This window comes from Camelus bactrianus, chromosome 2 (genome assembly GCF_048773025.1).
Source record: "Camelus bactrianus isolate YW-2024 breed Bactrian camel chromosome 2, ASM4877302v1, whole genome shotgun sequence".
NCBI classification, from domain to species: Eukaryota; Metazoa; Chordata; class Mammalia; order Artiodactyla; family Camelidae; genus Camelus; species Camelus bactrianus.
This window is the reverse complement of record NC_133540.1, coordinates 24,523,809-24,547,796: the sequence shown is the minus strand read 5'-3', so window position 1 is coordinate 24,547,796 and position 23,988 is coordinate 24,523,809. Positions and strand designations below refer to the sequence as shown.

The following is a 23,988-nucleotide window of genomic DNA, read 5'->3' as shown; positions in this document are numbered from 1 at the left end:
TTTTGAGCAGTTTCTGTTCCTTTCAAATTTCTACTCAAGACTAGAACACGGAATCACCCCCTTCGGCCAAAAGCAATGAGTTGGTGAAGAGAGCCCCCAGGTTCACAGTGCTCACTCCCAACCATGTACGTGCTGCTGGGGTGCTGCATTCAGAGGCCCCGCCCTCAGGGAGGATGGGCTTCTCTGGCAGGAAACAGAACACAGATTACGTAAGATGCTGAAGGAATACAAGACAAAAGCCAATGAGTCAATGTCCAAAGCAACGGGCCTCCCACTGGAGTTCTGTTCCTATTTGTCATCTGTGGCAATTTCATCCTGAAGTCCTTTCCACCCCAGCATTTACTACTAAAGCCAGGTGCCCTTCTACATCACTGCCTGCTACCAAGTGGTGCGAGACCTCCCTCCTGATACCCACAGAACTAATTAAGCATTCAGGGGTCATAAATATGATCCTCTCTTGTGGAAAGAAATGGGGAAGCAGAAAAGAGAAGGGATGGCCTCTAAACCTAGGGGACTTAGGGAGAGTAAGAAGCAGCTTTGGACACATGTGTGTGGACAATGTAAAATGACCCAAGAAATAGAGAGACATAAGCAACTAAATGGGGAAAGAAAATTTCAATTAAAATCAAGGCCATCTACACAGACTTAGTAAACAATCTCATGGTTACCAGGGAAAGGGGCTGGGAGGGGATAAATTTGGGAGTTTGAGACTTACAAATGTTAGCCACTATATATAAAAATAGATTTTTTTTTAAAGTTTCTTTTGTATAGCACAGGGAACTAAGTCCAATACCTTGTAATAAACTTTAATGGAAAAAAATATGAAAACAACATATGTATGTATATGCAGGACTGGGACACTGCACTGTACACCAGAGATTGACACATTATAATTGACTGTAGTTCAATAAAAAGGTAAATTAATAAATAAGATAAAATAAAATCAAGGCAGTCTAAAAATAATGTTGAGTGCTAACAGACACCTTAGCAAAAAGGTTTAGGTTTAGTTCTACATTCATTCGGTTTCAAAGATAAAAGCAGCATGAAAAACAATGCCACCATACCTCACCTTCACCATAATCAGCACTGCCTGGTAGAAAAAACACAATGGCCTCAAGATTTTTTGAAAGTTTCTTTTTCAAGTACAGTGCACTGTCAGTGACCATAAACTATCTGAAAAGCCTATAGGAATCCATAATTACACAAAATTCCTTTGCAGACACAAACCTTGGGAGGAGAGAAATAATAATGGTGATGTATATTTAACTGCATGCTTCCCTGGACGTTATCTCTGACAAGATCTCAGAAAGAAGCTGTTCTAAGAGCTAAAATACCTGAGAAACTATTGTGCTACTTTGGAGGGGGAACAGGTATTACGGAGGAAGAGAGAAAGTTAATGACAGGCTCCTGTTTTGTGCCTATACAGCAGGAAGACAAGGGACTGCGTTATGTGTCCGCTGCCGGAGCATGTTTGTTCTTTCAAGGAGAGGAAACTTAAAGAAAAGAGGGGACAAAAGCAGGGTCAAGGAACATGGGAATATAATTCTTCATCTGCATATAAAACACCTCCCTCTGTCCTACTCTCTCTGGATCTTGTAATTAGATGGGATCTGAAAGCTCTTTTGTGCCAAAAGTGAAGACACCTTGGTAATTCTCACTTGGACTTTAGAGAAGGCCCCTCTAATTCAACTCTAGGGCCAGACAAGTACAAAACCACGTACTGAGTTCTGAAGGAGTGAATGCACTCCTCAGGACTTAGCTATGACTTAGACAAAAACAAGTTAGACTTGACTTTACATATATGACTAAAATAATTGTCAGTCCTCTGCCGAACAGTCTAATATTACAGTTCTAAGGTGTTGCTAGAAGATGCACTGTGCTGATTCACACATCCCTTATGTGTCATTTTTAATAGTTTCTCTCCCCAGAAAACTGCATCTACTTTCAACAAATTCAATCTCTATCACATACTGCTTTAAAAATGCTTTAATCTTTATTTTTCATATTAATTTACAAAAATAGTAACAAAAACAAATGGCTTGCCATAGATTCTGTTCACAGTTTAGAAATTCTAGTTAACTACTAAGAATCAAAACACATATTAAAGAGAGTTTAAAGACTATTCAGAGCTCATTTTATTTGTTATGCATTACTTTACTTACTCCCCTTTGCTGTGTCTATAGAGATTTATTTCTGATACTGAATTTTAAAAAGATGCCCAAGGATACTATAAAGAGTTTATCTTGTAACATTTTTGACTTCCTATAGTCCCTCTCGGGAGGAAGGTTTTTTCCTTGTGTTTTTGCTCATGCAGAACTCTGAAGCTAAACTGGGACATCCACACAGACATCGCCCCCTCACCTCCTCTCCCCACTTCTGCTGCTGCACCCCCGGGCTCCCACCACCTGCTGCCAACACCCCCGCAGCCGCCTCCTAACTCCTCCCTCCCTCCAGGCCGGACTCCGCACATCTGACTGTGGCACTCAAGAGCCTTCAGCTGCTCCAGGTCCAGGCATGCAGGCCCCTTCCATGTCCCACAGTGCTTCGCTATTCAGCCTCCTCTCTCCTACTTCTAGTCTTCTTTGTTTCTTGTCACTTTAAAAATTTTGTTATACATTTTGTAAAGGTTACACGCCATTTACGGCTATTATAAAATGATGGCTATCTCCCCTGTTGTACAATACATCCTCGTGGCCCATCTTAACACCCAGAAGTTGTACCTCCCACCTCCTCACCCCTGCACTGCCCTTCCCCCCTCACTTCTAGCCTTAAAAATACTTCAGGAAGGAACTTTCCACAGTTTTTTCCTACCTTGCTCTGTCACGCTTCATCGTCTGTCTCCTTGTGTCCTCATTCCCCCGGACAACCCCCACATATTCTTCAAGATTCAGCTGGAACCTCTCTAGGTAGCCTTACTTGCTGATGACCCAAGACTGGGTTAGGCTCTCACCCAAGGGGATCTTTTACAAATCCACTCTGTCATAATAATACCTGATTCTCCCCACCTGGATCCCCCCAGCTCCCTGAGGACAGGCATGACTTCTGTCTTACCCACAGTGCCTGACATATAGTAGATACCCCATACGTACTGGCTGGACGAGTGAAAGACCAGAAGAATGAAAAGTAACACAAGTGCCAACTCAAAATGTAGCATCTTGACTTAGCACAGTAACACTTAAATTAGTCTTGAATATGGGTAGCCTAGCTCCAAAGGATTTGGATCAGCAAACATGTACTGAACACGCACTATTCATGCCGAGCAAAGGAAGCACTTCACTGGTGAACACTGCACCATCCCTACTTTTTTTTGACAAAAGAATGAAGTCCTCCAAACTGTAAAAGTTTATGGACATCTGTATGGATAGAAACATTTCCACCCCAAGGACCTTAATCAGGACTCCTGAAGCCCAGCACAAACTGGTGACTTTATTTACCCATTCTGAAGTTCTAAACAGTGAACAGGTTTAGGAGGGCAAATCCTAAGATCATTTCAATAAAAATTTCATATGATTCCAATTTCAGTTATTATTTAGTACATAAAAATATCTGGAAAAAATTATAAAAATATAATATAGTAGCCTTTATAATATTCTGAAACCCTAAGAACTGAATGACAAATTTACAGCTACGTTTATAAAATTTTGTTCCATTACTCTTCAAGTTCCTTTGGTCATCTGCTCTACTCATTACTGTCCTTTCGTTTGTTATTAGTCTTAAGTCACAAAGAAGCCACCAACACACAGGTATCTTTATTCTGGCAAGCTGGCCTGAATGCCCCTGCCAGCCCCTGGCTATGGTGGCTTGGTACATAATTTCCCAACTCTTCACCTGATCTAAGGCAAACATGATAAATGCATTACCTGCCAGTTTGGGTCTAGTTTGAGTAACTTCTGGGAAAGGTCTCCCAGGTCTCAAAGAAAATAAGAGAGAGACAATGCCCCTCCCTCCTCGAGATGCCGGGTCCTCTCTGGTAGGCAACTTGCATTCAGGAAGGGAAGCAACCATAGGATAAAATTCTTACTGAGGACAGCAGGTAGTGAGACAGGAAGAGGTTCCCTGACAATCCGATCATGACTGGTGCCCAGCCTGTTTTGGAGTTATGAGAGAATATATTTCCTTGCTATTAAAACCAGTTAAGGGGTGTTTCCTGTTATATGCAGACTAACGCATTCTCAGTTACGCACTTTATGTGCAGTACTGCCCTGTTTAATGTCCTTCACAGGAGTCAGTGATAAGAGAAAACTATCTTTTCTTTATGTTTCCTTTCTGTCTAACCTTTCCTCCTCTCCCCAAAGCCTAGGATAATGCACAGCATACAGAAGATGCTCAACAAGTGCCCCTTGATGAAGGAAAGCATGAATCTTAGACAAATACAACATGCACACAACTTTTTAAAACTCTCACATCTTAATCAAATGATAATCCATCTTTTCCTTTTTTAATTTACCTTACTAAATCATGTTCAATATGACAAAAGAAAGTATCCAAAAGCCCCCTTAGAAAAGAAGAGTAAAAATAAAAATTCAGTATTACCCACTAGATTTCAGATATTTTAGCCAGTGGCACCAAAGAAGCTGCCAATGTATTTAAGGAAAACGGCCACATTTGCAAACAAACAAGTCATTTAAAAACACAGGAACCCAATTCGACATATTCTTTCTCAAGTACAGTTAAACAACCTGGCCTTGATCTAAATTGGCCCATAACTCACAAAAAAGCCTGTGACTACATCACAGAATTACTTTTCACCGCCTTCTCTACCGTAAAACTTCAAACTACGATGAGTAACAGAATTCTTTTTTAGGTGATTTAATTTGAATAAAAAATTCACCTACAGCTTACAGGAGATGAAAAACAAGGGCCAGAAAGAACATCTGTAGAGCCGCACTTCCTAGCAGGTGAGTCACGGGGCACAGGAGTGCAGCGTGCCCTGTGCCACAGCAAACACTTGTGTTTACTGCTTATCACTGAGCAAGAAGACACAAACATCGCGGCATGACAGAGTGTGCCAAGGTCTACTTGTGGCCTGAACCATGTTGTTTATGACAGATAATATAACTATAACAGAGTTTTCAGACCAGGAAAACAGAAAGAAACAACAGGCTCACAGCCCAGCAAATCTTAAATAAATACACGCACACTAAACCACCTAGACGAAACCTTCATATCTTCTTTACCTATTCTCTGCTGATCTGTAGACCATTTAGTGGATTCAAAAGAAGAAAATTACAAAGATTGCCAGAAAGGTAAACAGCATCTCATGCTGAAGAACCATAAAGTCTAGCCTAACAAGCACATGAAAGATGCTCAACATCTTTCGTCATCTGGAGAAATGCAAATTAAAACTATAAGAGATGCCATTTCACACCCATTAGAATGACTACAATTGAAAGAAAAAAACAAAAACAGAGAGTAACAAGTGTTGGCAAGGATGTGGCGAAATGGGAACTCACACATGACTGTAGGAATGTAAAACAGTGTAGCCACAGTGTAGCCACTTGGGAAAATAGCATAGCAATTTTTAAAAATTTAAATATAAATTTATCATATGACCCAGGAATTCCACTCATAGGTATCTACCACCACGAGAAATAAAAACATCGGTTGACACAAAGAACTGCACAGGAATGTTCACAGCAGCATTATTCATAAGAGCCCCAAACTGTAAACAACCTAAATGATAAATGGATCAACTGATAAATGGATAGTCCAAATATGCCACGTTCACACAATGGAATCTATTCAGCAATGAAAAGGAACAAACTGATGATACACACTACAACATGGATGAACCTCAAAAATATTATGTGGGAGTAAAAATGTTGTAAAGTTGATTTACGGTGATGGTGGTACTACTCAGTAAATTTACTAAAAATCACTAAACTCTACAATGGGGAGATCCTATGTAAAATATGCCTCAATAAAGTTGTAAAAAAAAAATCACACCTGAGGTACTCAATTCACGTTTATATGTGTCAGAAATTAACACAGTACCCCTATTTTGCATCTACCTTAGTGCACAGCAGTCTAAGATCTGACCTAGCACTCTCAGGCAGAAGCAGGATGAACTACAAGGACCCATCCATTAGTTAACTGAGATACCTAGGAATCCTTATAGAACCAAAACATCTTCAGGGCCTCATTCCCATCATTAGGCAAAACGCATTTATTCACAAATTGCATGTCAGCTAAAACATAAAGAGGTGAGAGCCATTAGACAGAAATAAAAAAAAAAGAAGAGAGGAAAATTGAAATGTAGTTTAGATTATAAAGGAAATAGAGAAGAAAAATAAAGACATATTAAATAAGATCTCCTATCTCCAAGCATCCATGTCTCTGGATGTCTACGGCTCAAGTAGTTTGGAGACTCTCTAAGTGCTACCTCTTGAAGGGAAAGAAAACTAACCTTGACCTTGTCACTTTAAGTTAATCACTACTTTTTTTTTAATTTAATTTTTTTGAGTTATACTCAGTTTACAATGTTGTGTCAATTTCCAGTGTAGAGCTCAATTTTTCAAACATAAACATACATATATTCATTGTCACATTCTTTTTCACCATGAGCTATCACATTCTTTTTCACCAAGATCTTGTATATATTTCCCTGTGCTATACAGTATAAACTTGTTTATCTATTCTACATATACCTGTCAGTATCTACAAATTGCAAACTCCCAGTCTGTCCCTTCCCACCCCATTCCCCCCTGGCAACCACAAGTTTGTATTCTATGACTATGAGTCTGTTTCTGTTTTATATGTAAGTTCAATCACTACATTTTTCTAAATGTGGAAAATAAAATACAAACAAAAGTCTAATTTAAGACTTTTTCAATCTTTTATTCCTACAATATGAAGACATTTTGGAATTGAGGATTAAAAAAATAAGGATGACCATGATAATTACTGCCAACATTAATTAAACATTTTCCATGTGCCAAGTAAAGGGCTAAAATATTTACATATATAATCTCACTTCATCTATACAAAAGTCCTGAGAAGTAAGTAATATTATCATCCCCATTTTCCAGATGGGGAACTGAGGAGCAGACTGATGTGAATGACGATCCCAAAGACCCAGTCATTCCAACAAGGAAGCGGCAGTAACAGTGTCACCTGAAGGAAGGCTGCTTACAGGGTCAGCACTTTACTAGGGAATCTCTAAATTCCTAAAGCAAAATTAGGCCAAGACAAACCAGATCAAATGCTCTTTTTTGCAAACCTAGAGATTCTGGTTAGAAAAGTCTCCAGGAGTAATAAATAAGATGTAAACCGAGAGCAGAAGTGAACCCAGGACATAAAAATTGAACTAGCCCTACTTTATTAGTACTGATGTTTCAGATCAGCCTCAGCTAAAGGCACCTCCTCAAATCATTTGCCCACTTGGCTCACAGCCCTCTACAATCTCTCCTACGTTCTTGGTTATTCAACTCAGTTCAGCAACAGCAAGACTGCAACAGGCTGAAAGGTGAGGGGTCATCCACGTTGCTGCGAATGGCATTATTTCATTCTTTTTTATGGCTGAGCAGTATTCCATCGTATATACATATCACACCTTCTTTATTAATTCATCTGTTGATGGACATTTAGGTTGCTTCTACGTCTTGGCTATTGTAAATAGTGCTGTATGATCTTGGGGTGCATATACCTTTTTGAATTAGTTTTCTCCAGATATATGCCCAGGAGTGGGACTGCTGGATCATATGATAAATCTATTTTTAGTTTTTTAAGGAACCTCCATACTGTTTTCTACAGATGCTTCACCAATTTACATTCCCACCAACAGTGTAGGAGGGTTCCCTCTTCTCCATACCCTCTTCACTCTTTGTTATTTGTAGACTTTTGAATGATGGCCATTTCTGACTGGTGTGAGGTGATACCTTACTGCAGTTTTGATTTGCATTTCTCTAATAATTAGTGATATTGAGCATCTTTTCTTGTGCCTGTTGGCCACCTGTATGGCTCCTTTGAAAAAATGTCTATTTAGGTCTTCTGCCCATTTTTTGATTGGGTTGTTTGTGATTTTTGTTTGTTTGTTTGTTTGTTTGATTAAGCTGTATGAGTTGTTTGTATATTTTGGAAATTAATCCCTTGTCAGTTGTTTGCTAATATGTTCTCCCATTCCATAGGTGGTCTTTTCACTTTATGGTTTCCTTTGCTTTTTAGAAGCTTTTAAGTTTAATTATGTCCCATTTGTTCTTTTTTTTTTTTTTTAAATGGAACTTTTATTTCATTGGACATTGATATTTGGAAGTTTCTCTGGATCTAATGATGCTCTAACTAGTACAAATTAAAAAAATTTTTTTTTTCAGTGGAGGTACTGGGGATTGAACACAGGACTTTGTGCGTGCCAAGCGTGCGCTCTACCACTCGAGCTATACCCTCCCCACTCACCCCAATTTGCTCATTTTTGCTTTTATTTCCATTACTCTAGTAGATGGATCAAAAAAAAAATATTGCTGTGATTTATATCAAAGAGTGTTCTGCCTATATTTTCCTCTAGGAGTTTTATAGTATCCAGTCTTACATTTAGGTCTTTAATTCATTTTGAGTTTATTTTTGTATATGGTGTTAGAGAATGTTCTAATTTCATTCTTTTACATGTAGCTGTCCAGTTTTCCCAGCACCACTTACTGAAGAGACTGTCTTTTTGCCATTATATATTCTTGTCTCCTTTGTTGTAGATTAATTGAGCATAAGGTTTATTTCTGGGCTTTCTGTCCTGGTCACAGATTTATGTGTCTGTTTTTGTGCCAGTACTATACTGTTTTGATTACTGTAGCTTTGTAGTATAGTCTCAAGTCTGGGAGTGTGAGTCCTTCAGCTCTGTTCTTCTTTCTCAGGATTAAAACATTCTGGCTCCTTTGTGTTTGTATACAAATATTAAAATTTTGTGTTCCAGTTCTTCGAAAAATGCCATTGGTAATTTGATAGGGGTTGCACTGACTCTGTAAATTGTCTTGGGTGTATGGTCATTGTAACAGTACTGATTCTTCCAACACAGTAGGTATATCTTTCCATCTGTTTGTGTTGTCTTCAGTTTCTTCCTTTAGTGTCTTTTCCCAGTACAGGTCTTTAGCCTCCCATGTTAGGTTTATTCCTAGGTATTTTATTCTTTTTGATGTGATGGTAAATGGGACTGTTTCCTTTGTTTCTTTTTTTGGTATTTCATTGCTAGTATGTAGAAATACAACAGATTTCCGTATATTGATTTTTGTATCCTGCAATTTTACTGAATTCACTGATGTGCTCTAGTAGTTTTCTCTAGTGTCTTTAGTATAACAAATCTTTCCAATTCCTGCTTTCATTTTCCCAGAAGTAGAATTGCTGGATCATATGGTAGTTCTATTTTTAATTTTTATATAAACTTCTATACTATTTGCCATACTGGCTGTACCAGGTTACAATCCCATTAACAGTGCACAAGGGTTCCCTTTTCTTTACCTTCTCACCAATTCTTGTTATTTGTTGTCTTCTTGAAAATAGCTATTCAAGAAGTATCTCATAGTGGTTTTGATTTGCATTTCCGTGATGACTAGTGATGCTATCTTTTCATGTGTCTATTGGCTATTTGTATGCCTTCTTTGGAAAAATCTCTGTACAAGTTTTCTGCCCATATTTTAATGGTTTTTCTTTTTGATATTGAGTTGTATGAGTTCTTTGTATATTTTGCATATTTTGGATATTATCCTTTATTGGCTATTTCACTAGCAAAAAATCTTCTAAAATTTGGTAAGCTGTCTCTGTTGATAGTTTCTTTCTCTATGCAAAATCTTTTTAGTTTGATGTAATCCCATTTGTTAATTTTTGCTTTTGTTGCCTCAGGTGAAAGAGGCAAAAAGTATTGCTAAGACCGATGTCAAAGAATATGTTGCCTATATATTCTTCTAGGAGTTTTATGGTTTCAGGTCTTACATTTAAGTCTTTAATCCATTTTGAGTTTATTTTTCTGTGTGGTGTTTGAAAGTAGTCCAATTTGATTCGTTTGCTTGTAACTGTCCACTTTTCCCAGCATCGTTTATTGAAGAGACAGTCTATTCCCCTTGTATAGTCTTGCCTCCTTTGCTGGAGATTAACAGCCCATATAAGTTTGGATTTATTTCTGGGCTGTCTATTTTGTTACACTGATCTCTCTGTTTTTGTGTCAGTACTGTACTATTTTGATTACTGTACTTTCTAGTATAATTTGAAACCAGGGGGCACGAGTCCCCCAGATTTCTCCCCTTTCTCAAGATTGCCTTGGCTCTTTGGGGTTTTTTGTGTTTCCATACAAATTTTAGAATTATTCTAGTTCTGTGAAAAATATCACAGGTATTTTTATAAGGACTGCATTGAATCTGTAGATTGTGCCTTAGGGTTAATGGTCATTTTAACAGTATTCAATCCATGAGGGCAATGTATTTTTCCATTTGTTTCTGTCATATTTAATTTCTTTCATCAGTGTCTTACAGAGTACAGGTCTTTTACCTCTTTGGTTAGATTTATTCCTAGATATTTTACCCTTTTGATGAAAGTGTAAATGGATGGACCTAGAGATTATCATGCTAAGTGAAATAAGTCACACAGAGAAAGACAAATATATGATATCACTATGTGTGGAATCTAAAAAAAGGATACAAACGAACATTTACAAACCAAAAATAGACTCACAGACATAGAAAATAGACTAATGGTTACTAAACGAAAAGAGGAGGAGGGATAAATTAGGAGTTTGGGATTAACATATACACACTACTACATATAAAATATATAAACAACAAAGACCTACTGTATAGCACAGGGAACTTTATTTAGCATCTTGTAATAACCTATAATGGAAAAGAATCTGAAAAATATATATATACTTATATAGATATGTATAACTGAATCATTACTGCGCATCTGAAACTAACACATTGTAAATCAACTATATTTCAATAAAAAAGAAAAAAGATGTTTTTATAAATATATATAAAAGGACTATTACTATGCATAAAAAAGAATGAAATCTTGTCATGTGCAACAACATGGATGGATCTAGAGGGAATCACGCTAAGTGAAATAAGTCAGAGAATACAAATATCACATAATCTCATGCGTGAAATCCAAAAAATAAAGAAAACAAAATGAAAACAGACTCAACAGATACAGAGAACAAACAGGTGGTTGACAGAGAGGAGTATAGCTGAGGGTGGATGAATGAGTTAAATAATTAAGCGGTACAAACCTCCAGCTATAAAATAAAGAAGCCGTGGGGATGTAATACTTAGTATGAGGAATGTGGTCAGTAATACTAGAGTAACCTTGTACGGGATCAGGTGGTTAATGGACTTATCATGGTGGTTATTTCATGAAGTATGCAAATATCAAATCATTATACAGTGCTCCTGAAACATAATACTGTACATCAATTATATTTCAATAAAAAAGGGAAAAATGAATTTAAAGACGTTCAGTGTGACAGGTCAAAGTAATTTTTTTCCAGAAATATTAAAATCAGTCTATGTATTTTTATAGTTGGCTAAGTATCTACCCTATTTTCTTATATTTCTGAATCTGAACATCTCTCTGTTCACTATAAACACTGGATGAGGTAAATGTAAAAATAATTTGAAAAAATGTAAAATAGTAAAAGCAATTTTCTTTCGCCAAAATAAGAAACTGCCAAAAGCTATTATAAAATGGCAAGAAGGTAAATTTAGCCAATATATGTAAATATAAATATAAAGGGGGGAAACTGAGCATAAAATTGTATTTGTAAGTAATGGACACATACGTACAACATGATTACAACGAAAACAAAGATGAGTAATCTGAAACAAAGCAAGAGCATTTTCTTCTATTACAATGCTTAATTTCATAAAAGTAAAATATCAGTAAGAAAATGTGGAAAGAAAAGCCCAGATCTACATACATTTTGAAAACATCCATAACTAAAACATTTCATACCTGTAAACATGGCGTGAAAGTAAGGACTACAGGCGGCCAGCACCACTCTGTGAGCAGAGATTTCCATGTCTTCAGCCACAATCGTGACATCACACAACAAATTCTGACTGTTACAAAAGAGAGAGAGGAAAAGTTTTAATGATAACAATAGTAACTGTATAACATCCTACATAACAATTTTTCTGTAAAAGCCCAATTTTCTGAAGTTGAGACTAACTTTAAAAAACTGCCATCCTTAAGAACAGGATTCCCAAACATGCAGCACACAGAAGACTGCTGTGACACAGACCCACATGCCTTGGCCCTCACTCAGTCTTGCCTTTGTTTAACAGAGAAATTTTTCCCAACTTGATTTCTGATTCCTCAACCTAATGAAAATTACTGGCAGCGAACCATCAGTGGAGTGTAAAAGGGAAGGTTGTTTGCATTAAAAACATTAGCAGAAGTGGCAGATGGCAGTGTGACACTAAGACGAAGACAAGATAAATCATATAGAAAATAAATTCTGTCGAAGTATCAAAAATATGCACGTATGTAAAATGACCTGGGTCATGAAGCAAAGGTAAAATTACATTCACCTGCTGCTTAAAAGGCATTCGAGCATTTGAAGTTTAACTTAATCAGAAGGTTTTCCCAGTGCAAAATATCACTCAGAACCAGAAAATATTACCATATATAAAATTAAAAAGCATTTTGTTACCTTAAAACAATTACTCAGCAAACATAATCACACCTCTAGTTCTAAAATGTCCATTTTAATTCATTGAAAGACATGCAGTGAACACCTTTCCCATGTTACAGAGGTCAGATGAGACTTTCCAGCTAAATAAGAATGTCAGAGTATCCTTTTGGCTTTTGAGAAAAGGTTGCTGAGGTTAATTCCAGAACGAGGAAGAGGGCTCCACTTTAACACCAACCTTACTGGTAATCATGTCATTAATGACTGAAAAAGATGTGATGAACCCAAAGTCCTTTCCGCACCTCAAATATCTGCACACTGAATTTAAGTGTATAGTGTCACAGGTCACGCAGTACTCCTCCTCCACTATTCTGCCTTATTCCCACGAGGGTGGCTGCAGGCTTCTGTAATTTCTAGTAGCTTATAAGCAACATTTTCACCGGGGCTTAACCCAGTTCTTGAGTGTTCCACTTTCCCACGATGCTTACAGATTTGTTCCTGCAGAGCTCACACAAAACTCCTGGAGATTCTATCAGCACACACCTTCCCTTCAGTCTAGGAGAAGCTGTAAGAAAAGGGGCCAGCGCAGCCCTGGTGAGGCGTGCATCCCGGGGCCCCGCGGGTGATGCGCACGCTGTGCCCTGTAGGCTGAAGCATAGGTCACGGTGCTGTGGGAGACATCAGGCACGTCGCGTGTTAGACTCCTAACAGGTGGCACGCCACTCAGCTGTCATTCCTCCAGACCGGTGCGGAAAACTGGCAAAGTCCACCGTGTGCTCTGAGCATCTAAAACCGCTCTGCAATTCAATGGATTCCACAGGTTCACAAGTAACCAGGGGGCAGGTGGTGGTGTTTTCAGGAAGATGTTATGCAGGAGCGCTCCCTGGTGTCTTATTCCACCTAGACCCTACCATAACCTTAGGAGGTACATGTTTTTGTGATTTTTACCCTTAAAACTTAGAGCTGGCGAAACTAAAGTAAAGATGAATAAGCAGGCTGAAGTCACCACTAGTGGCAATGCCAGGATTCAAATCCCTGGAGTCTGGCTCCAGGGCCTCTTACACTACACAAACCACCTAAAGCTGCATGGTTTTAAGGCTTTGTTAAAGCTTAAATAAAACAGGGAATAGAAAGTATAAATTATAAACCACATCAACTTATTATCTGACATGCTGTATACTAGAAATTCTATTTTTAAGTTCTATATATAGCTTATAAAAGGCCCAGTGTTAGTGGGTTTTTAGAACTACCTCTACAAGGATAGCTAGAAAAATCAAATTCAACAAAGCACTGCAAGATCACCTGTGCCCTTAAGGAGACTAGCACAAAGGACTGACAATGCAGAGATTACAGGACAAAGTGGAAAGCGCCAGAGTGAAGATGCCAGGGGGGACAGGGGACACCTGAGGCAGACTGGGGGTCAAAAAGGGCTTCCTGCAGCTAGTGACCTGACCCAGCCACTGAGTTCTAAACACAAGTAAGCGTTAGCTGGATGGAGAAGGAGCAAGAGAACCCACAGAGAGAACAGCACTTGGGGCTGGGCAGAGACCTGACGCAGCAGACACAACGGGGAGGGTGGAGCACGAAGCGTGCGGGAGAAGGAGAGGGGGCTCTCGGGGTCAGCAGGGCCAGCCAGGCTGCCCATGGTGACAAGGGCGTCTGGACACAACTCAGACATAAGCCGAGCGCATCTTTACATTTGTTCTCCTTTTGTCAGTGAACCGTTCCTAGTGCTCTAGTTTCCAGATGGAACTTATGTGGAATTTATACTTGAACAGCTCAAAAATCACATAATTAATTACATTCAGCTTCAATTACAATTACTCATTGATCCAAACCTCCTAGCAGAACACCTGCTGGCTGTCACAGAATTCTTTTGGCCTTACTGGTTTATTAACCGATGTTAGTTACGAAGAAAGTAAAAACACTGCCAAACCAGTACACAGCCACGCCCTAGGTTAAGTCACATGGAGTCTGAGGCCACGCTACAGAACAAGGATATACTGAGTATTAGTGCCCAATTTTTTTTCTTTTTCTCTCCAGCAATAACATATTTTAAAACAGCACTCACAGACAGGAGAGATCTGATCAACCTTCTTATCTTTCAGCCAGTGTGTGTTTGCCGAGTTTGGCCCTTACCTCTCCCTTCCAAGTGTACATGCTTATAAGAATTTGAGAGACTCTGGGTAAGGAGAAGAGGGCTACAAATAAAATCCGGTGATAAAAATAACAGAAATTTGTTTTAGTAGCCCATACCCAAAGTCTGCATGGTGAGTTTATGTTCCTATTATGTGAAATCTAACGATGGAATTACTGTAGAAGGAAAAGGTTTTCAGAGTAATAAAACAAAGTGGGTGTTTAGCAAAATCTGCATTTATTCACTCATTCATCAAATATTTAACTGTTTATAAAGTCCTGGGCACCAAGGACTATGTCAGCTGACCACAACAAACAAGGTAACAGCAAGGAGTGTATGGTGGAGCTGGGGAGACAAGCTGACAAGTAATTACAAAATGAAAAGATAACTATCAGGGCAAGGGTGCGGTGTCTGGGTACACGGAAGACAGGCCAAACCCAGACATATAGGAAAGCTTTGGAAAGGAAACTGCTTCTAAGCTCAAGTCTGGGAAAAAAAAAAAACCAGGAGTTACACAGGCCTTACGTAAAACTCAAACGGCTCAGAAAAAAGGTAAGCACTCAGCTCCTAAATGAAACATGAAAATTGGTCTTTCTCAGGGCAAAAACTGCCTTGAAAATGAATCAGCCTAAACATACCAAGACAGCTTTTGGTTTTCTGATATCAAATGAATGAATTCCTAAGACTAGAACACCCTATCACTGCTGTTTGTATAGTAGCCTCCCTTATCCACGGGGGACATACTCCAAGATCTCCAGTGGATCCCTGAGAGTGCAGATGATTCCAAATCCTATATAAACCATGTTTTTTCCTATACGCAGATACACATAATAAAGATTAATTTACACATTAAGCACAGTAAGAGATTAACAACAGTAACTAATAATAAAACATAACAATTATAACTATTCTGTAATAAGTTATGTAAATATGGTCTCTCTCAAAATAACTTACTGTATAATGCTTTTTCCATCTTAACTAAGCAATTATCATGCTCTGTGGCTGTAACTTCTGCAGTTTGAGGTGTGACATCAACACTAGCACGAAATTTCATTTCCTTTCTTCACAATTTCACAGATAGAAGATTTGTTCTTACTGTAGATCTTAGCAACCTCAGCATATGATTTTTTTTCTTATTAAGTTGGGAACATTCACACTTTTTACTTAAAGGAAGCACGTTGCAGCTTCTCTCTGGCATATCTTAATTGCCAGCATCACTTTTCTTGCACTTTGGGGCCATTATGAAGTCAAATAAGGGTTGCTTGAATACAAGCACTATGATACTGCAACAGTCGACCCGATGACTGAGGGGGCTACCGAGTGACTGTCACTGGGACCCACTGGACAAGAAAGGATGATTCACATCTCGAGCAAGACGGAGCAGGACAGTGAGATTTCATCATTACTCAGAATGGTGCTCAATTTAAAATTTATGAATTGTTTATTTCTGGAATTTTTCCACTTAGTATTTTCAGACTATGGTCGACCACAGTAACTGAAACCTTGGATGAGGGGGTGCTACTTTATTACATCTTCTTAGAGTAAAATGTACCATCAGGCTCTGAGATATCAAAATTAGTTGGTAGTTTCATGAAACAAGACTTTGCTACTGGAAGTTGGGGGGGGTGGCAAGGTTACATGGCATCTGTCCCCTTTCTTCCCGAGGTGCCAGGCCGAGTGAGACAAGCTTTCACCAGAGTCCCCAGGGCAAACACAAGCCACAGCCAAGGAATGTGCTCAAAGGCATATTGGGAAAAGCATCAGGGATTAGGACACAGGAACAAGAGCAAGACATCAAAAGAAGTTAGGCAAGAGGTCAGAAGCCCAGAAGTTAAAACCTGGTGAGGACACAGGGGGAGCCAGGCTGCTCAGCTGCATCATTGGGCGCTGGCTGCTCAGCATGAAGAGAGGTGGGGCAGGGACAATGTCTTAACTGTGAAAGGCTTCCTGATTGCTGACTTAAATCCATCATTTAACCAAACTTCCTATAACTGATAATGTCCTTTAACAGATAAGGAAGATACAACCCAGCTAAAATGTCAATCATCTTGAAGAGCAACATATAACATGGGTCACCACCACCTTTCTTCTTTTTCTTCTTAAAACGGTGATGGTTTGAACTTCTGTGGCAGTTAGGCACAGGAAAGCTTAGCTGTTGGGCTTAAGATCCACCACCACAGTAAGAGTCCTGAAGCACAGCACAGCCCCTTCAACAGAGCTGCAGCTGCTGAGACTTTCCAACAGGAAGCAGGAAAGGGTGACAGTCAACTTGGAACCTGGAGGCTCAGAGGAATACCTAATACAGTCAGTGATTTAGAAACTGCCTTAAACTAGAAAAGAGTCCCAGAATATAGAGAATTCATCATCCTTTTCAGATAGAAGCAAGAGAGCAGAATGACAGTGAAAAGTGACAGAACAGCCACAAGAAGATGTGGGTGGAGGCCCATTAGTGAGTATTTGTCAAGAAGGGAAGGTGACGACAACTCCAGATTTGAGGACTTGTAAGGACACTTGGTCACAGTTGAGAGGAGATGAAAAGAATAATTAGAAATAAAGCGAAAGAAGAGATCAGCGACAGGGAACAGATGTGGGGAGAGTGAGTGGAGAGATGAGGAAGTAAAGGGATGTCCGAGGGGGACAGTAAGGCAGAAGTGAGTTTCTGAACATGCGTGAGAAAAGCTTGACTACACGTAAAAAATGCAGAATATGCATAAAGAAAACTTTCTCATTAAAGGTTTTTCTTTTTTAAACTTGGTGAAATAAAATGAGGCAATTACTCCTAGTTACAATAATTGGGAAAAAAAAAAAAAAAACCCAGGTAAGATCTTCCATTTCTGACTCAAGAGGGGATGCTGAAGCCAAACCCTGAAGTGGCTCGGCGTCCCCCACGTGGTGGGCACTTAGCAATGCAGGGCAACAGAAGACACTGAAGCAAGCTCGTTCCCTACCATCCACTCTTCACATCCTTGAGATGTTTAATGATTCTATCCGAGCTCAATAAACACCCCTTGATAAGAAATCTATCACAAGTGCTTAAGATACACTATAGAATATTACCAGTTAAATTTAGACTGTGAGCTTCAAAATTTTGTCTCTTAAACTTTCTTAAATAAACACATTTGCTTGATTTGGGAGCTATTCCCCACTGTTCTGTCCTTTAAGGAATGCTTTATATTCTACTTTAGTACAACATGAAAACTAAAGAAACTGACAATGCTTTGCCATAGGAAAAAACATTTATTTTTATGTATCTATGTTTTTATATTTATATACATACATACACACACACATATATGTGATAAAAAAAAATTCACACCTTATGTAATTTCCTAAATCTCTTTCAAAAACAGCAATATAAAGCTATGAAGAGACAGGTAGTCTCACTTCAGTTTGTTGTTTAATGCACTTGCCATCAAAGCAACAAAGCACAAGTAACCAGAGTCACAACTCAAAAGGTTTCATGGATGCTCAACAGGTATAATCCTGGTAGTGGCATGGACCCACAATGTCTGAAAGCCCTGGGGGGCAAAATACAATAAGCACTCCCTTAAGGAGCTTCAGGCTCTTTTGTTTAAATTACCTTCTGGAGTGTAAGAACTGCTGTTATAACTAACAACTAAATATTTATGGCTTCCATGTGATATATAGGCAAACATTCAAATTGCTTCATGTGATTTATGCTTCCTAAAAACTTTCAAATCCTAAATGTAACTTAATGATCAAAATTACCTTCCTTCCAGATAAATAATAGCTTGGCCCCCACTAATACTCATGAAATTTGTAAAACTCAAGTCCAGTCTTACCCCATATTCTCGTCACTTGGGTTTTTTTTTTTAATTTATTTTAAAGTCAAATTGTGAAATTAGACAGCTCCTTTTCTGATCATCTCAAAAAGCTCACAGTGTAACGTCCTCAATCAAACATGTGTTCAGGGTACAACTTGCCACTCTCTCTGCCCCACAGGCCCAATACAGAGTGCTGCATGTAACAAGCACTCTAGAAAGGACTATCGTTTTGATTCTGAAAATGTCAGTGCCCTGCTAAGCCACACCTGAGAAGTGTACAGAACTTAATCCCCGTCAGAGATGTGTACTAGACTCGCCTTTCACTATACCGCCTGTCTGTTTCTCCGACATCATTAGTCATAAAATGTTATGCTTGTTCTCAAAAGTCCCCACTGATTCCCAATGCCCATGGAATGAAACCCCAATGCAGCATGCTGTGTAAACCTGCCTCATCCTGACTTTTTCTACACAGGCCTCCCAGCATGAACTCTTGGTCCACATTGCAGAGGACGTCTACCCCGTTCCTCGCTCGTGCAACTGTCCAGGCCAGGAACCACCTTCCCTCTCCAGTCCTTTTATGAATCCTACTGTACCACTCAGGCCCCCCTAAAACTATCTCTGTGAGTTACTCTTGTGAGAATCTTTCTCAGCACCTACATTTTGCACACAGTCTTCCACCAACTCCTCCTCTTCTCTGTCCATCTCCTGCACAATCAGGTCACTTGGAGGGTGGGAGCCCAGTCAGACACTGCCTCTGGCTCCCACACAGCCTTCCTGGCATGCTTGCTGATTTCAAAGGAGAACCAGGTACTACAAATACTTGATGAATACATTGTTTGTGAGTGACTGCAGGGTTTTTAAACGAGATATTTCAAGTTATTCAAGCTCATACTAGGCTGGGATATACAGCTATTATCTGGGCCTCCTTTTCAAAAGAAACAAAAAACTAGTTTAAAGAAAGAAAATGTCACACTCCTTTTCCATGAACTATATTAATTTGGTAACTTAAGCCTTACAAAATTCCTGCCCTCCTGTTCTTACAACCACACCTTACACTACCTATAGTTGGAAGAAAAGTCATTTTTACTCCTAAAATTTCACTTTCATCAGCTAAAGGTTCATAAAAGCAATCTCTAGTGTATGGCTGTTATTCCACCAATGAGAGGTGACAGCCCAAGAGCAGAATGGAGAGAACAAGGAAGTTCTCCCTTCCCAGAAGGCAGGAAACCACTCTCAGCTACCCATTTCTGGCAGCAGGAAGTTGCCTCAAGGACAGGAAATAATAAAGGATTTTCAGCTGTACAAGAAGGCCTCTTCAGAGGGTTTGGTTTTTTTTTTAAGAAATACTCAAATTGGCAATAAGGGGTAAAAGGAAATGGAATGACATTAAAAACCAAAAAAAAAAAAAAAAAAGCTCTGATGATCCCCAAAGAGAGCTCATTTTTTACAACACTAGCAGTCGGTGACTCCATGAAAACAATTCTCGTTGAGCACCTAGCAGCCAACACTCTCAGCTATCCCAAAGTCATCCTTTGTTCTGAAAATCAACATCAACTGTTAGCCTGGTTACACACCAGCTACTGAAACCGTGAAAGCAAAGCACAAAAACACACTGTTCACAGCCATACAGCTCACGCTCGAAATGGGACAGCTGAATGAGGGATAAAGCTAAGTAGTCCAGGAGGAGACCAGGGCACCAGTGACCTGTAGGAAGCAGGGAGAGGGTTCCCGGGCTAACAGATCGGCACAGCTACGGTGAACCTTGGACTCCATTCCATCTACCCCCCTCATTTTATACTTAAAGGCTCAAAAAGTAAAACTGGCCCAAGGCCAAAGAGTGTGTCCCAAAACTCGGGTCATTCACCTTGGGGGAAGGAGAGAGAGGTGTGGCCTTCCCTGCAGCTCAGTGAGTCAGGCCTGGGTCAACAGGGGCCTGTCACACATCAGTGGAAGGCATGACTACCCGCCCCACGGGAGTGGGAGGAAAGGTAACTCCAACAGGCCCAGGAAAAGCCAGTCATTCCCGACTTTTCAAAGAAAAACCATTAAAGATCTCAGTCTCAAAATAACCAGACTATTTTTCCTACTTTTCTTTCGGTGTCACTTAATAACCACCACAAATTACACCCTAATAACTCCTGTTGCAATGGGATTAACGAACTGAAACAGCATGCCCAGACCTGCTGGATTATCCCGGCTATATTTTCTCCCAGAAACTAAAGAAAACCTACTTACTGAAAATGCTGTCAGAGCAGCACCAGGAAACAAACCAGACATCCAATAGTCAGTCTAACTTCTCTTGTCCCTCTCTCTCCAGTCCACTCTCCAACCGGCAGCCAGTGTGTTCTTTTCAAAATACAAATGTGATCATGTCTCATTTCTGCTTAAAACTCTCCAATGGGCTTCTCCCATGGCAACTCCTGATAATGATCAAAATGCTGCAGGCCCTAAGAATGCTCCCTCACCTACCCACTCAGCCTCCTCACTTGCCGTGACCCCCGGCCATCTGCGCTCCAGCTACCCCTCAGCTCCTCCAGGAGGCCAGCTCCCTCCCACTGCAAGACTTAGACACTGCCATGCCCTGTGCCTCTGACTTCATTCCCTTACTTCTCTCTTCCTTTCAATCTTAGCGCAAATATTCGTACCTTCTCGGGGAAACGTTCCCTGACCACTGTTATCTATCTTCATAGCCCTCCCTGTAGCACTTACTGACACTAGAATTTATAGCAAATTAGTTGTGTGATCCTGATTAATGCCTGCTTCCTGGAGTCACCCATAAGCTCCATGAGGGCAGTAACCATGTCTGTTCTGGCTCACCACTATGTCTCCAGCATCCAGCAGATAAATATTTATTGAATCTTTAACTTAATTAAAGAAACAAACAATGAACAAACAATGGAACAAACAAAAGGATAGGTTTTTAGGAAGACACAGCATAGAGAGGTTAAAGGAAAGTTTAAGTCGCTACCTTCTTAGCCAAACTTTCACATATACATACTTTACAAAGGGAATGATATACATCTTTCACTAAGTGCTAAGAAAATACAACTAAGACTATTAATACATATATTAGTCTTATAATTTTTTTTAAAAGCTACTTGTTTTTCAATCAACTTTTAAAGTCATTCTTCATTGCAGTGACTCTTAAAAAACGTATTTCAGAACTACCTTAGCAATGAGCAGATCACTAATCCCCCAAATTATAATACCACCAAAGAGAGAGTTACATTTTTCTCCATCTAAAAGTTTTCTTACATTTCATGCAAATGGAACCAACCAGAAAGCAGGGGTAGCAATACTCATATCAGACAAAACAGACCTTAAAACAAAGCCTATATATAACAAGACAAAGAAGGGCACTATTTAATAATAAAGGGATCAATGTAAGAAAAAGGTGTAACACTCATCAACAACTATACACCTAATACAGGAGCCCCTAAGTACATAAAGCAAATATCAACAGACATTAAGGGAGAAATTGAAAATAAAAATACAATAATAGTAGGGAACTTTAACACCCCACTGACATCAATGGACAGATTATTCAAACAAACAAAAAAAATGAATAAGGAAAGAGTGGTCTTAAATGACATATAGGACCAGTTGGGACTTAATAGGTATTTACAAGACATTCCATCCAAAACAGCAGAATACACATTCTTTTCAAAAGCACATGGAAAATTCTCTAGGACAGATCACATGCTAAACCACAAAACAAGTCTCAAACAAATTTGAGAAGATACAAATAATGTTAAGTATTTTTTCCAACCATAACAGCATGAAACAAGAAGTACATACAGAAAGAAAAACGTGAAGAGCACAAACACGTGGAGATTAAACAACATGCTACTAAAAACCTATGTGAGTCAATGAAGAAATCAAAGAGGAAATCAGAAAATACCTCAAAACAAATGAAAATGGAAACACAACTTTCCAAAATCTATGGGATGCAGGAAAGCAGTTCTAAGAGGGAAGTTTATAGTGACACAGGCCTTCCTCAAGAAAAAACATCTCAAATAAACAACCTAACTACATCTAAAGGAATAAGAGAAGTAAGAACAAACAAAGCCCATAGTCATTAGAAGGAAGAAAATAATAAAGATCAGAGAGAAAATAAAACAGAGACTTAAAGAAAAAAAGAGAGAAAACAATGAAATCAGTAAGTGGTTTTTTTGAAAAAATAGACAGAAATGGTAAACTTTCAGTCAGGATCACCAAGAAGAAAAGAGAAAGGACCCAGATAAACAAAATAAGAAATGCGTGAAGAAATAATAACCAGTATCACAGAGAAACAGAAGTATCATAAGAGAACACTACATTTATATGCCAACAAGTTGGACAACCTAGAAGAAATGGACAAATTTCTAGAAACATAAACCTGCCAAGAATGAATCAAGAAGAAACAGACAATTTAAAGAGATCAATCATTTGTGAAATTGAATTCACAATTAAAAAAAAAAAATTTCCAGCAAACAAAAGTCCAGGACAAAATGGCTTCACAGAGAAATTCTACCAAACATATAAAGAACAGCTAATAACTGTCTCTCAAACTATTCCCCAAAAAATGAAGAGGATGGAACATTCCCAGATTCACTCTATAGGGGGAGGGTATAGCTCAAGTGGTAGAGCACATGCTTAACGTGTAGGAGGTTTTGGGTTCAATCCCCAGTACCTCCTCTAAAAATAAATAAAATAAATAAACCTAATTACCTCTCCCCTCTCAAAAAAAAAACCAAAAAAACAAAAAAATAACAAATTTACTCTACAAGGCCACAATTACCCTGATACAAAACCAGACAAAAACACTACAAAAAAGAAATGTACAGTCCAATATCCCCAATGAATATAGACGCAAAAATCCTCAACAAAATATCAGCAAGCCAAATTCAACAATACATAAATAGGATTATACACCATGATCAAGTGGGATTTATTCCAGGGATGCAAAGACGGTTCAATATCTGCAAATCAATCAACATGATACAACATATTAACAAAAGGAGAAAAATTACATGATCATCTCAACAGATACAGAAAAGGCATTTGACAAAATTCAACATCCATTTATGATAAAAACTCTCATCAAAGTGGGTACAGAGAGAACAAATCTCAAAATAATAAAGGCCATGTATGACAAACCCACAGCCAATATAATACTCATTGGTGAAAACCTAAAAGCTTTTCCTCTAAAATCAGGAACAAGACAAGGATGCCCACTCTTGCCATTTGTTTAACATAGTATTGGAAGTCTAGCCCCAGCAATCAGAGAAGAAAAAGAAATAAAAGGAATCCAAATTGGAAGGGAAGAAGTAAAACTGTCACTATTTTCAGAGGATGTGATACTATATACAGAAAACTCTAATGTCTCTGTCAAAAAAGTATTAGAATAAATTAATTCAGTAAAGTTGCAGGAGGCAACATTAATACACAGAAATCCGTTGCTTTTATATACACTAATAATG

At 38.8% G+C, this 23,988-nt stretch overlaps 1 protein-coding gene across 1 annotated transcript in view; it reads right to left on the bottom strand.

Annotated features, from left to right (window-relative positions):
- Positions 1-23,988, bottom strand: part of KLHL2 (kelch like family member 2) — a 113,481-nt gene that overhangs the window by 74,156 nt on the left and 15,337 nt on the right. Inside the window, exon 3 of the mRNA XM_074376947.1 lies at positions 11,926-12,032. Within this exon, the coding sequence (XP_074233048.1) occupies positions 11,926-12,032 (107 nt within the window). The remainder of the gene's footprint in view (positions 1-11,925; positions 12,033-23,988) is intronic.